The sequence below is a fragment of the Moschus berezovskii genome, chromosome 14 (assembly GCF_049115385.1).
Source record: "Moschus berezovskii isolate FMDL1 chromosome 14, NW_MosBer_1.0, whole genome shotgun sequence".
NCBI lineage: Eukaryota > Metazoa > Chordata > Mammalia > Artiodactyla > Moschidae > Moschus > Moschus berezovskii.
This window is the reverse complement of record NC_142473.1, coordinates 84,165,986-84,176,763: the sequence shown is the minus strand read 5'-3', so window position 1 is coordinate 84,176,763 and position 10,778 is coordinate 84,165,986. Positions and strand designations below refer to the sequence as shown.

The window sequence follows — 10,778 nt, the reverse complement described above, 5'->3', positions numbered from 1 at the left end:
TCCTTACCATTTCCATCCTTTATCGAGCTCATCTTTGCTTGAAATGTTCCCTTGGTATCTCTAATTTTTCTTGATGAGATCTCTAGTCTTTCTCATTCCATTTTTTCCCTCTATTTCTTTGCATTGATTGCTGAGGAAAGGTTTCTTATCTCTCCTTGTTAGTCTTTGGAACTCTGCATTCAAATGGGTATATCTTTCCTTTTCTCCTTTGCTTTTCAATTCCCTTCTTTTCACAGCTATTTTTAATGCCTCCTCAGACAGCCATTTTGCTCTTTTGCATTTTTTTTTCTTGGGGATGGTCTTGTTTCCTGTCTCCTATATAATGTCATGAACCTCTGTCCATAGTTCATCAGGCACTCTACCAGAGCTAGTCCCTTAAATCTATTTCTCACTTTCTACTGTATAGTCATAAGAGATTTGATTTAGGTCATACCTGAATGGTCTAGTGGTTTTCTCCACTTTCTTCAATTTCTAACTATTTCACCAAACGGAGCTCAATACTGAAAAGTAATGTCTCCTTTATGAACTTGTGGTGGTTTAATCACTCAGTTGGGCCCGACTCTTCCAACCCCATGGACTGGAGCCCACCAGGCTCCTCTGCAATTTCCCAGGCAAGAATATTTGAGTGGGTTGCCATTTTCTTCTCCAGGGAATCTTCCCAACCTAGGGATCTGAACCTGTATCCCCCGCATTGCAAGTGGATTCTTTTCTGCTGGGCCACCAGAGAAGAGCTTTATGAACTTACATTTTCTTAATTTTCTGCGTGTCCAGAGAATATCAGCAATTTGTCTTGTCCCCAAGTTTACATATGAATGATTATGAAAATTCTCATTAGCCTCATAGTTCACTATGGGTTAGACAAGATTGAAACTTATATTTCTTCATTTCCTCACCTCTTACATTTATAAAGTGGAAAATTTGAGTTCAAATCATTCTCAAAGCCATAGAACTCTATGATTCCAAGCCCCCATTTACTCTTGCATAATTTTTTTAACATATCGAGATCAGTTCAGTTCAGTTCAGTTGCTCAGTCATGTCCGACTCTTTATGACCCCATGAACTGCAGCAAACCAGGCTTCCCTGTCCATCACCAACTCCCAGAGTCCACCCAGATCTAGGTCTATTGAGTCAGTGATTCCATCCAACCATCTCATCTCAGTCATCCCCTTCTCCTTCTGCCCTCCATCTTTCCCAGCATCAGCGTCTTTTCAAATGTGTCTGCTCTTCGCATCAGGTGGCCAGAGTATAGGAGTTTCAGCTTCAACATCAGTCCTTCCAGTGAACACCCAGGACTGATCGAGTAGAAGAAATCAATTATGTTTTTCTTCTGAAAATATCTGTTGACAACAAACTTTTCTAATAGCCTTTTTCATCTCTGTGTTTCTCAGAGTGTAGACTAAGGGATTGAACATAGGAGCAATTATGGTATAAAAGAGAGAAAATATTTTGTCCTCAGGGAAAGTGGTAGGGGGTCTGAGGTAGGCAAAGATTGAAGGACCAAAAAATAAGACAACCACAGTGATGTGAGACCCACAGGTAGAGAGGGCTTTGCGCCTTCCTTCAGCTGAGTGGTTTCTTAAGGTGAATAATATAGTGACGTAGGACCCAAACAAGAGAACAAAGGTTACTAAGGCAACCATTCCCGAATTGGCAACCACAAGGACACCAGTGATGTAGGTATCAGTACAGGCAACCTTCAACAAAGGAAAGATGTCACAATAGTAGTGGTCAATTTCATTGGGGCCACAGAAGGGCAAACTGACTATCATAGAGAACTGAGAAAAGGCGTGGGCAGCCCCGCCAGCCCAAGCTGCCAGGATGAGGAGATTGCACTTTGTCCTGTTCATGATAATCATGTAGAGCAGAGGCTTGCAGATGGCCACACAGCGGTCAAAGGCCATGACTGTAAGGACGAAGACCTCGATGATGCCAAAAAAGTGCATGGTGAAGACCTGCAGCATGCAGTTGCCATACGAGATGGTTTTCTTTCCCAGAAGCAGGTCACTGATCAGTTTGGGTGTCACACAAGAGGTATAGCAGATGTCCATGGAGGATAAGTGGCTGAGGAAATAGTACATTGGTTGGTGAAACAGAGGGCTACATCGGATGGCGACAAGGATCAGAAGGTTTCCCACCAACAGGGCAACATAACCGAATAAGAAGAACACAAAGCAAAACATCTGCATATTCTGGTCAGAGGAAAGCCCCATAAAAATAAATTCTGATACATTCCTCTGATTTGCCATATGCTGAGTTTAATGTGTATTATGCAAAAATTGTTGAGTACCTGAAAGAAAAACCAGCACACACATTTGGATGAAACACTTACAGTAAAATTATAGCAAGTTTACTGTAAAATTATAGCCATTAACATATCATTGAAGCAAATCCATAAGGTATTTACTGTACCTGTTATAGGAAATTATAGACTTTTTTGCCCCATAGATTCCTTTTGTATCAAAATATTCTAGTCTATTGATGTAATTAAATATGTATTCTCTTCAGTATTCCTCAGGTTTTAAATTTAATGATTAACATATCACTAATTCCTTAAGGGAAAGGGAAAAATTATGGAGAAGGGAAAGGCTACCCATTCCTGTATTCTTCCCTAGAAAATCTCATGGGCAGAGGAGCCTGCAAGGCTGCAGGCCATAGGGTCACACAGAGTTGGACACAACTGAAGTGATTAAGGAGCAGCAGCATAATATTTTGGGAAAAATGAATATTTATTTACTCATTTCTGGGCATGTGACATATTAATATATTAAACGTGTTTTTTTGTACATGATGCAGTCTTCATTTTATATAATGTTTCTTTCTCCAACAAGATATTGACTACCCCTGCATTTTCTTCATGCATAAGTACAAGAAATATAAACAAATTTATGACTGATTTTTCTGAATTTTGAAATGCTTGAGTGGACAATTTATTTGCAAAACAGCTGATTTCTTTGCCACTAGTGAAAGAAACATAATCTTATAAGTCAAATAAGTCTTATAAGTCAAACCAATCTTGTAAGTCAAATAAGTTAGAATATTTGATCACAAACACTGGAAAGTTGTCAATGATTTACATCCTAAAAATAACTGTAAAATATATGCCCTTCTTCTATTTAACCTTTAAGTGTTAAAGTCACTACTTTTGTAGTAAACTGTACATTTGTTAAAATTAGTTGTTTAATAAGTAAAGGAAAAAGAAAATTGCTTATAATTACACAGGTGTGTTTAATTCCTGAACCTTTTATGTGTTTTATACATTTATATTTTACTGTTTAATCACTGAAATTGAATAAAAGATGATGTTATAAAATGATACAGCATACGTTATGGTCAGGAAGCGTTCGACTGTTATGTGTTAAATGAATGAGGATTGATTCATGAATCTGCTTGCATCATACTTCTGCATGATTTTTAAGACATAAAGTATAAGGGAGTGGAAAAATATGCACTACATACAGGAAAACTCATCTAAATGCTGCTCTTCACCCTGGTAAATCCAGAAGGTCTTCCTACCTTACTCCTAGATCAGGTGTGAAGACCATACCCAGCCATCACAGACAGGTTTTTAAAATATAAAATTTTGTTGTTGTTGCAGAGTTACGTAGAAATTAACAAATTCATCATTAACCACGCTGTGTAGCTATATTACTGACAATACTTAAAGTGATTTTAACTAGCGAATAGATAAGACAATAAAACACATTTGGTACCATTTTAGTTTCATCTATTTGATTCCATGAAGAAGGAGTTTTTGATTTGGTCATATTATATCCTTAACATCTCTCCTTGCTATTCTCCACTTTTAACAAAATGACAGCAGATCTCTTCCTCAGATTTTCCACTGATCATGGTAGTTAAATAGCATGTATTCATGTTGTGTGGTTTGTTTAAAAAATGTCACAATCATAGTCATAAGATATGTCTATTATGCAGCAAAAAAATAAAAACTTACATTTTAATAAATTTAAGTACATTGATATAAAGAGAACTATTAAATAAGAAGGAACCTAGTTATTAGAAAGACTTAATCATGGGAACATGATCCCTTTGTTCCATTACAAAAGAATCTGATAAAAAGTAGCTGAATCAATTTCCCCAATCAGAAAGCTAATAAACAGTAGCTCATAGAAATAATCCGGTTTACATTTAGACTGCTGATGCCTCTTCTGGATGGAAACAGAGCAGACAAGGCATCACGAAGGGCAGCAGTGGTGGAATTATTTGAATCTATATTTCAAATTCTTTGCAATATAGATTACAGGTGATATGCTAGATCACTCTAAAAATACATCTATGAAGTTACAAGAATTAAGATGGAGATTAGCAATTATGATTTCAAACCCATTTGCAACATCTTTGCCTACAATTTGACCACAGTAGTTTTCACTGTCTCAGTTTGTACAGTTAAAGGATTAGCTGTTTACTGTTGATTGAATGTTGTTAAGGAAATTATGGTGAACAATCAAGTATTTCTACAATTATTGGCAATAACAAAATTAATCTAATGAATAAATTGAGGGGATAAAACTACAGTCATGGAAAAATTAACCTTTCTTTGACGGAAGAAAAATTTTCAAAACATTAAACTCATATATTACATTTATGCAAATAGTTTTTAAGAAAGACAATAGCAAAAGAATTAGAAAAGCTGAGAAGTGTAAAATAAAAAGGAGAACTAATCACATTGATTCAAACTCCGTATATCATAGTAAATTCCATCGAGACTGTCAGGCCCTTATATGTTTTCAACACACACACATTTGCCATTAGATGAAATAGTAGATCCTTATACCTGGCCAATTTATTACCCAATTTTTCAATATTTGGATTTGAATAAATGTTACCATTGTGTCAAATATTTATTTCTGAATTAACGGAAGACAAACAACTGTCATCCCGGGTCTCCTGCATTGGAGGCAGACGCTTTAACCTCTGAGCCACCAGGGAAGCCCCAAAAAAAACATCAAGACAATTCTGAGTTGCCTTCAGGCAACTTTCCAGCTCTTCAGGAAAATATCTGCTTGGTACATTCTCCACTTTTGGTAAGCGCTGTGCTAACCCTTTTCAATCATATAAACCTGAATTGAAATGGGAGACTACAAATCCGTGATGCAAACAAAGCTATATTAATTCTCTGCAAATATCTTCAGGCTTGTTTTCCTGGGTGAAACTCTGTTGTTTTGCAAGGGAAATCAAAAGTTAGGTACCCCTGAATCCATCCTGAACTCACAGAGAAGTACGAACTCTTTCCACAGGGATGTGATCTGATCTTTTCATTACAGATATAATTTCTTTACACCTGCTCTGAGATGCGAGTAAGCCAGACACATTTTTGTTTACCTGCCAAAGCAATGCGCACGTACATTCTGTAGGAGTCATCTGTTTTACATTGTGCTTGGAGGAAATGATAGCTGCAAGAGCCACATATGAACAGGGCATTATAAGAATTCATTCTTTGAAGGCAAAGGGCATTTGTTTTCCCAAAAGTGTTTCTAAGGCTATAATCACTAACCAGTTGTCCAAGGTTTATTCCTCAGGCCTCCTGGGAATTTTCAGTACGTAAATTTGCTTTTCATTTTGCTTTAGCAGGGCTCTGGGCACTGGGTCTCTAGAGGGCATCGTTTTATTCAGACCTGAGGAAGGTCAGGAAATTCTGCCATCTTTAGCTAATGCTTTTGTTTGAAAAGCAGGAGGGAGGCTTAGTAGCCCTAAAGAAGCATGAGGTTTCTTTGGAGGTGGCCTCTACTTCTTGAGAGGGGAACAGCAAAAAGAATCAAAGGGAAACATATAGAGTTGGAATAATTGTCATGAACAAAACAATATGGATACAGGAGTCGCTTAATAAAAACACTAACCAGCTGGCGCTCTATTCTTCTCAGTCCCAGGTTATTTACTTCCATATTTATTTCCATTTCTCAAGTGGAAGGTTGGGTTTTCCAAAGAAAAGGAGGAGTAAAGAACCAAACCAAATTAACTTTCCCTTCCATCCCTTCCGGCAAAAGGGAGAAGATACACACAATGTGAATCGGCAGTTGGGAGTCAGTATTACAGGTGATTACCATAAATTGGGTACAATTGCCTGTGCTACGCTGCTGCTGCTAAGTCGCTGCAGTCGTGTCTGGCTCTGTGTGACCCCATAGGCGGCAGCCCACCAGGCTGCCCCGTCCCTGGGAGTCCCCAGGCAAGAACGCTGGAGAGGGTTGCCAGAGTGAATACTTACCGCTTCTCCATTTCATATGTAGTAGTTTTTATCTGTTAACCCCAACTCCTAATTTGTCCTCCCTCCCCTTTCTCTCCCCTTTGATAATCATGGGTTTGTTTTCTACTTCTGTGAGTCTGCCTGTGTTTTGTATATGACGCATTTGTATTGTTTTTAGATCCCACACGTAAGTGATATCATATCACATTTGTCTTTGTCTGACTCATCTCACCGAGCGTGACACTCTCTAGGACCATCAGCACTGCTCAAAAGGCAATATTTCATTCTTTCAACATTATCATCAATCTGGAAAATTTTCAGTAATCAGCACTTTATTTTTTTTCTCATTTTTATCCCAACCCTAGAGTTTGATAAATATTGGTTTTTCAGTTTTATTTTATTTCACTGATAATGAATATTAATATCTTTTTGATATTCTCTATCTTCTTGTCTCTCTAATTCTGTATTCTGGTAATTTGTTAATAACTGCTTTTTTCATAAGATAAATTTCTTAAGATATTTACTGTTTCTTTCTTTCTTTTTTGTTTTATCCATCAAATTTCAAATTAAAATATTATTTTTATTTAATTTTTTAAACACCCTGGATAATTTTGAGATTCATATATCATGCTTTGAATATTATTAATTTTATATAATAAATATTTTTATATTTTTGTCTGATGACCTCAATAAAGGAAGTCATTGTATCATACTCTGCAATATCCATTTTCAATATAATTTTCCCCTATATTCAAGGTTGTTTTTTTAATGTGGTCATAACCTTTTGGAAAAAATTAAATATTTTCTCTTTCAGTTTGATTTTGAATTCAAGAATGTTTATCTCTTTTGTGCTATAATAGAAGTTTCTGGAAAGTTGTAATTGTCTATATTTTGTGTTTGTATACATGTAAGTGTTTTTGTGTGCATTGCAAACCAGCATTAGCATTTGTTGTTGTTCAGTTGTCAATCATGTCCAACTCTTTGCAACCCCATGGACTGCTTCCCTGTCCTTCACTAACTCCTGGGGCTTGCTCAAACTCATGTCCATGCCATGATGCCATATAATCATCTCATCCTCTGTTGTCCCCTTCTGCTCCTGCCTTCAATCTTTCCCAGCATCAGTGTCTTTTCCAATGAGCTGGCTCTTCGCATCAGGTGGCCAAAGTATTGGAGTTTCAGTTTTAGCATCAGTCCCTCCAGTGGATATTCAAGATTGCTTTCCTTTAGGATGGACTGGTTTGACTCCTCGCAGTCCAAGGGTCTCTCGTGTTCTCCACCACAGTTTGAAGGCATCAGTATTTGGCACTCAGCCTTCTTTACTGTCCAGCTCTCACACCCGAACATGACTACTGGAAAACCGAAGCTTTGAACATACAGACCTTTCTTGGCAAAGTAATGTCTCTGCTTTTTAAAACAGTGTAGATTTGTCATTGATTTTCTTTCAGGGGGCAAGCGTCTTTTAATTTCATAGCTGCAGTCGCCATTCACAGAGAATTTGGAGTCCAAGAAAATAAAGTCTGTCACCGTTTCCATTGTTTCCCCATTTATTTGCCATGAAGTGATGGGACCGGATGCCATGTTCTTTGTTTTTTGTGTGTTGAGTTTTAAGCCAGCTTTTTCACTCTCCTTTTTCACCTTTATCAAGAGGCTCTTTAATTCCTCTTCGCGTTCTGCTTTAAGGGTGGCATCATCTGCTTATACTTTCTTTACCTGAAACCACTGCCTTATTTAGAGGCCACTGAAATACTTTTTTTTTTTTATTCAGAATCTAAGTAAATAATTTTCCAGCTTTACTTATGATAAGCAACTCCATATCCTCTAGTAAATATCTTATTTGTAGTATTTCCTAGTGACGATTACCTAAATGTTAATCTTGTAAACATTACCCGACACTCCATTCTGAGAATTTTTCCTAAGCTCCATTGTACAAGCTATCTTTCTAACAGTCTTATTCTTTGTACCTGTGATTGACAGTTTGATCGGTATTGATTAATATACCCCAGATCCCAGTGATGAATTCTAAAAGTATCAGAAGTTTCACATATTTCTAAACCTTTTATTGCATCTACCTTAATGTCTTTCTAGTGACATTTTAAAATTTAATATATTTTAATTTGTCAGTAATATATCAGCAAAATTATTAAAACAAGCGTGCACCACCATCTTAAAATTTTAAGTATGAAAATTTACCATGTAAAACATATTGAAAAGAAACAACAGAAGACATATACACCAAAAGACATTCCAAACTGTGTAAAGCAGTGCTACTCTTAACAGCTCTAAGCGAGAAATGATCCAAATGCCTAGCACCAAAAGAATGGATAAATTAATGGTCACATTCATGCAATGAGATGCTGTAGACCAATGAAAGCAATCAGAGAAGTCAAAACATAATGAATGAGCATTACAAACACAATAATAGAAAAATGGACACAAGAGTATGATCTCTATTGCTCTTTCTATAGAATACAAAAATAGATATAAATTCCAGTCCAGGTTCGATGCATGACACAGGATGCTCGGGGCGGGTGTACTGGGATGAACCAGAGGGATGGGATGGGGAGGGAGGTGGAAGGGAGGCGTTCAAGATGGGGAACACATGTACACCTGGGGCAGATTCATGTCAATATATGGCAAAACCAATACAATAATTTAAAGTAAATAAATAAATAAAGATAGTGATTTTGTGGGGAAATTGTGATTAAACAGGGTACGAGGTGGAGTTCCGGTATACTGATAATTTCTGACTCAATCTGGCTGCTGATTACATGGTGTTGGTCAGTTTTTGACCATTGGTGAACTATACATGAGTGACGTGCATCTATAGTCAAATAAAAGTTTGAAAATTGAAGGTAATATCTTATGCAGTTTTTCAGCATTTTAAGACACAAAAATTGCATGATTTATTTTATCTTTTTTCAATAGGATGCTAAATATGTGATGTAACTTTTTGTTTTTAGCACATAGTCTGGCTATTTTGCATAAACATAGTCCTTAATTTTTAAGACAGATGAAAGAGGGTAAGAAAAAGAAGAATGCTTAAAATTATGTCAGGTGCCAGTGTAGAACAACAGACAGGATATGCTTTTATTTTTTTCACTTATCTCTCCAAGCAGAGGTGATGAGAATGGATCCTATTCCCAGCCGCGGTCTCACAGAACCTCGTCATGAAATGCAGAAAAGCTTCAGAAAGTTACTTTCTTTCCAGAAGTACATGAGGACACCAAACTTTCTTCAAGGCATTCTTCATCTCCGTGTTTCTCAGCGTGTAGATCAGAGGGTTGAACATCGGGGCAACGATGGTGTAACAAAGAGCAAACACTTTCTCTTCTGGGAAAGTTGTGGCTGGTCTGATGTAAATGAATGACGCAGGTGCGTAAAACAGGACTACAATGGTGATAGGAGAACTGCAAGTGGAGAGAGCTTTGCTGCGGCTCCCCACGGACTACGCCCTGATGCCATCAATATAAAGAAGTAAGACAGCATCAAGACAGCAAAGGTCACCAAAACAACCAGGCCCGAATTAGCAATAACGAAGAAACCTATCATGCGGGTATTCGAGCAGGCCAGCTTCAGCAAAGGGTACACGTCACAGAAGCAGTGATCAGTCTCGCTGGGGCCACAGAAGGGTAGGAAGACGGTGAGGAGGAACTGACTGGCAGAGTGTCCAAGTGCCCAGCACAGCAGGCTTGATGATGGCGTTACACCTCTGCCTGCTCGTGACGATGGGGTAGTGCAGGGGCCTGCAGATGGCCATGTAGCGGTCATGGGCCATCCCTGTGAGGATAAAGATCTCGATGCCTCCAAAGAAACGCATGGTAACGAGCTGTGCCATGCAGTTCCTATAGGAAATGGTCTTCCTTTCTGCCAGTAAGTCAGTTATTAGCTTGGGTGTCACCGTCGACGTGTAGCAAAGGTCAGAGACTGAGAGGTAATTACGGAAGAAATACACGGGTTGCTCAATGAGCGGACTGCAGGTGATAGAAATCAGTATGAGCACATTTCCTATCCAAATAGCAATGTAGCAAAATAAGACGAAGCAAAGACTTTCAGTGTTCTTGTTTTTGGAAAGTCCCCAAAGAATAAATACGGTGACATGATTGCATTTTTCCATGGTTAGTGTAGATGGAACACATCAATCACCTGAAATGATATAATTCATGAACGAATATTTAGAAATGCTTATTGAGAAGAGTAACGATCCTATAATTTTAAACGTACTAATTATTAATAGGTTTCAGTTCAGTTCAGTTCAGTCACTCAGTCGTGTCCGACTCTCCGCGACCCCATGAATCACAGCACGCCAGGCCTCCCTGTCCATCACCAACTCCCGGAGTACACTCAAACTCATGTAGGACTCATTTAAGTGTCTCTGAATGAAAATCAGGTACTCAAAATACTTTTTACTAAGAATCTGTGTTAATATATACTGACTGATTTCTGCTAGTTCTTCCAGCAAATTGTGATCAGCATCAGTGTTAGTCGACGTGAATGTCTTTTATCAATCCACAATAGAGTTTTGAATGCTTCTGAAAAGATGACAGTGGTTGGTTAACAATGTGCTCCATCAAAAACTTAT

General features: G+C 37.9%; 1 protein-coding gene and 1 pseudogene across 1 annotated transcript; both read right to left on the bottom strand.

Annotated features, from left to right (window-relative positions):
- Window positions 1-1,310: 1,310 nt before the first annotated feature.
- Window positions 1,311-2,246, bottom strand: LOC148775715 (olfactory receptor 4P4-like). Its single transcript, XM_088843550.1, has one exon. It carries the CDS (start codon window positions 2,244-2,246, stop codon window positions 1,311-1,313), a length of 936 nt encoding a protein of 311 aa, XP_088699676.1.
- Window positions 2,247-9,392: 7,146 nt separating this feature from the next.
- On the bottom strand, window positions 9,393-10,313 carry LOC129553707 (olfactory receptor 4P4-like; annotated as a pseudogene).
- Window positions 10,314-10,778: the final 465 nt, after the last annotated feature.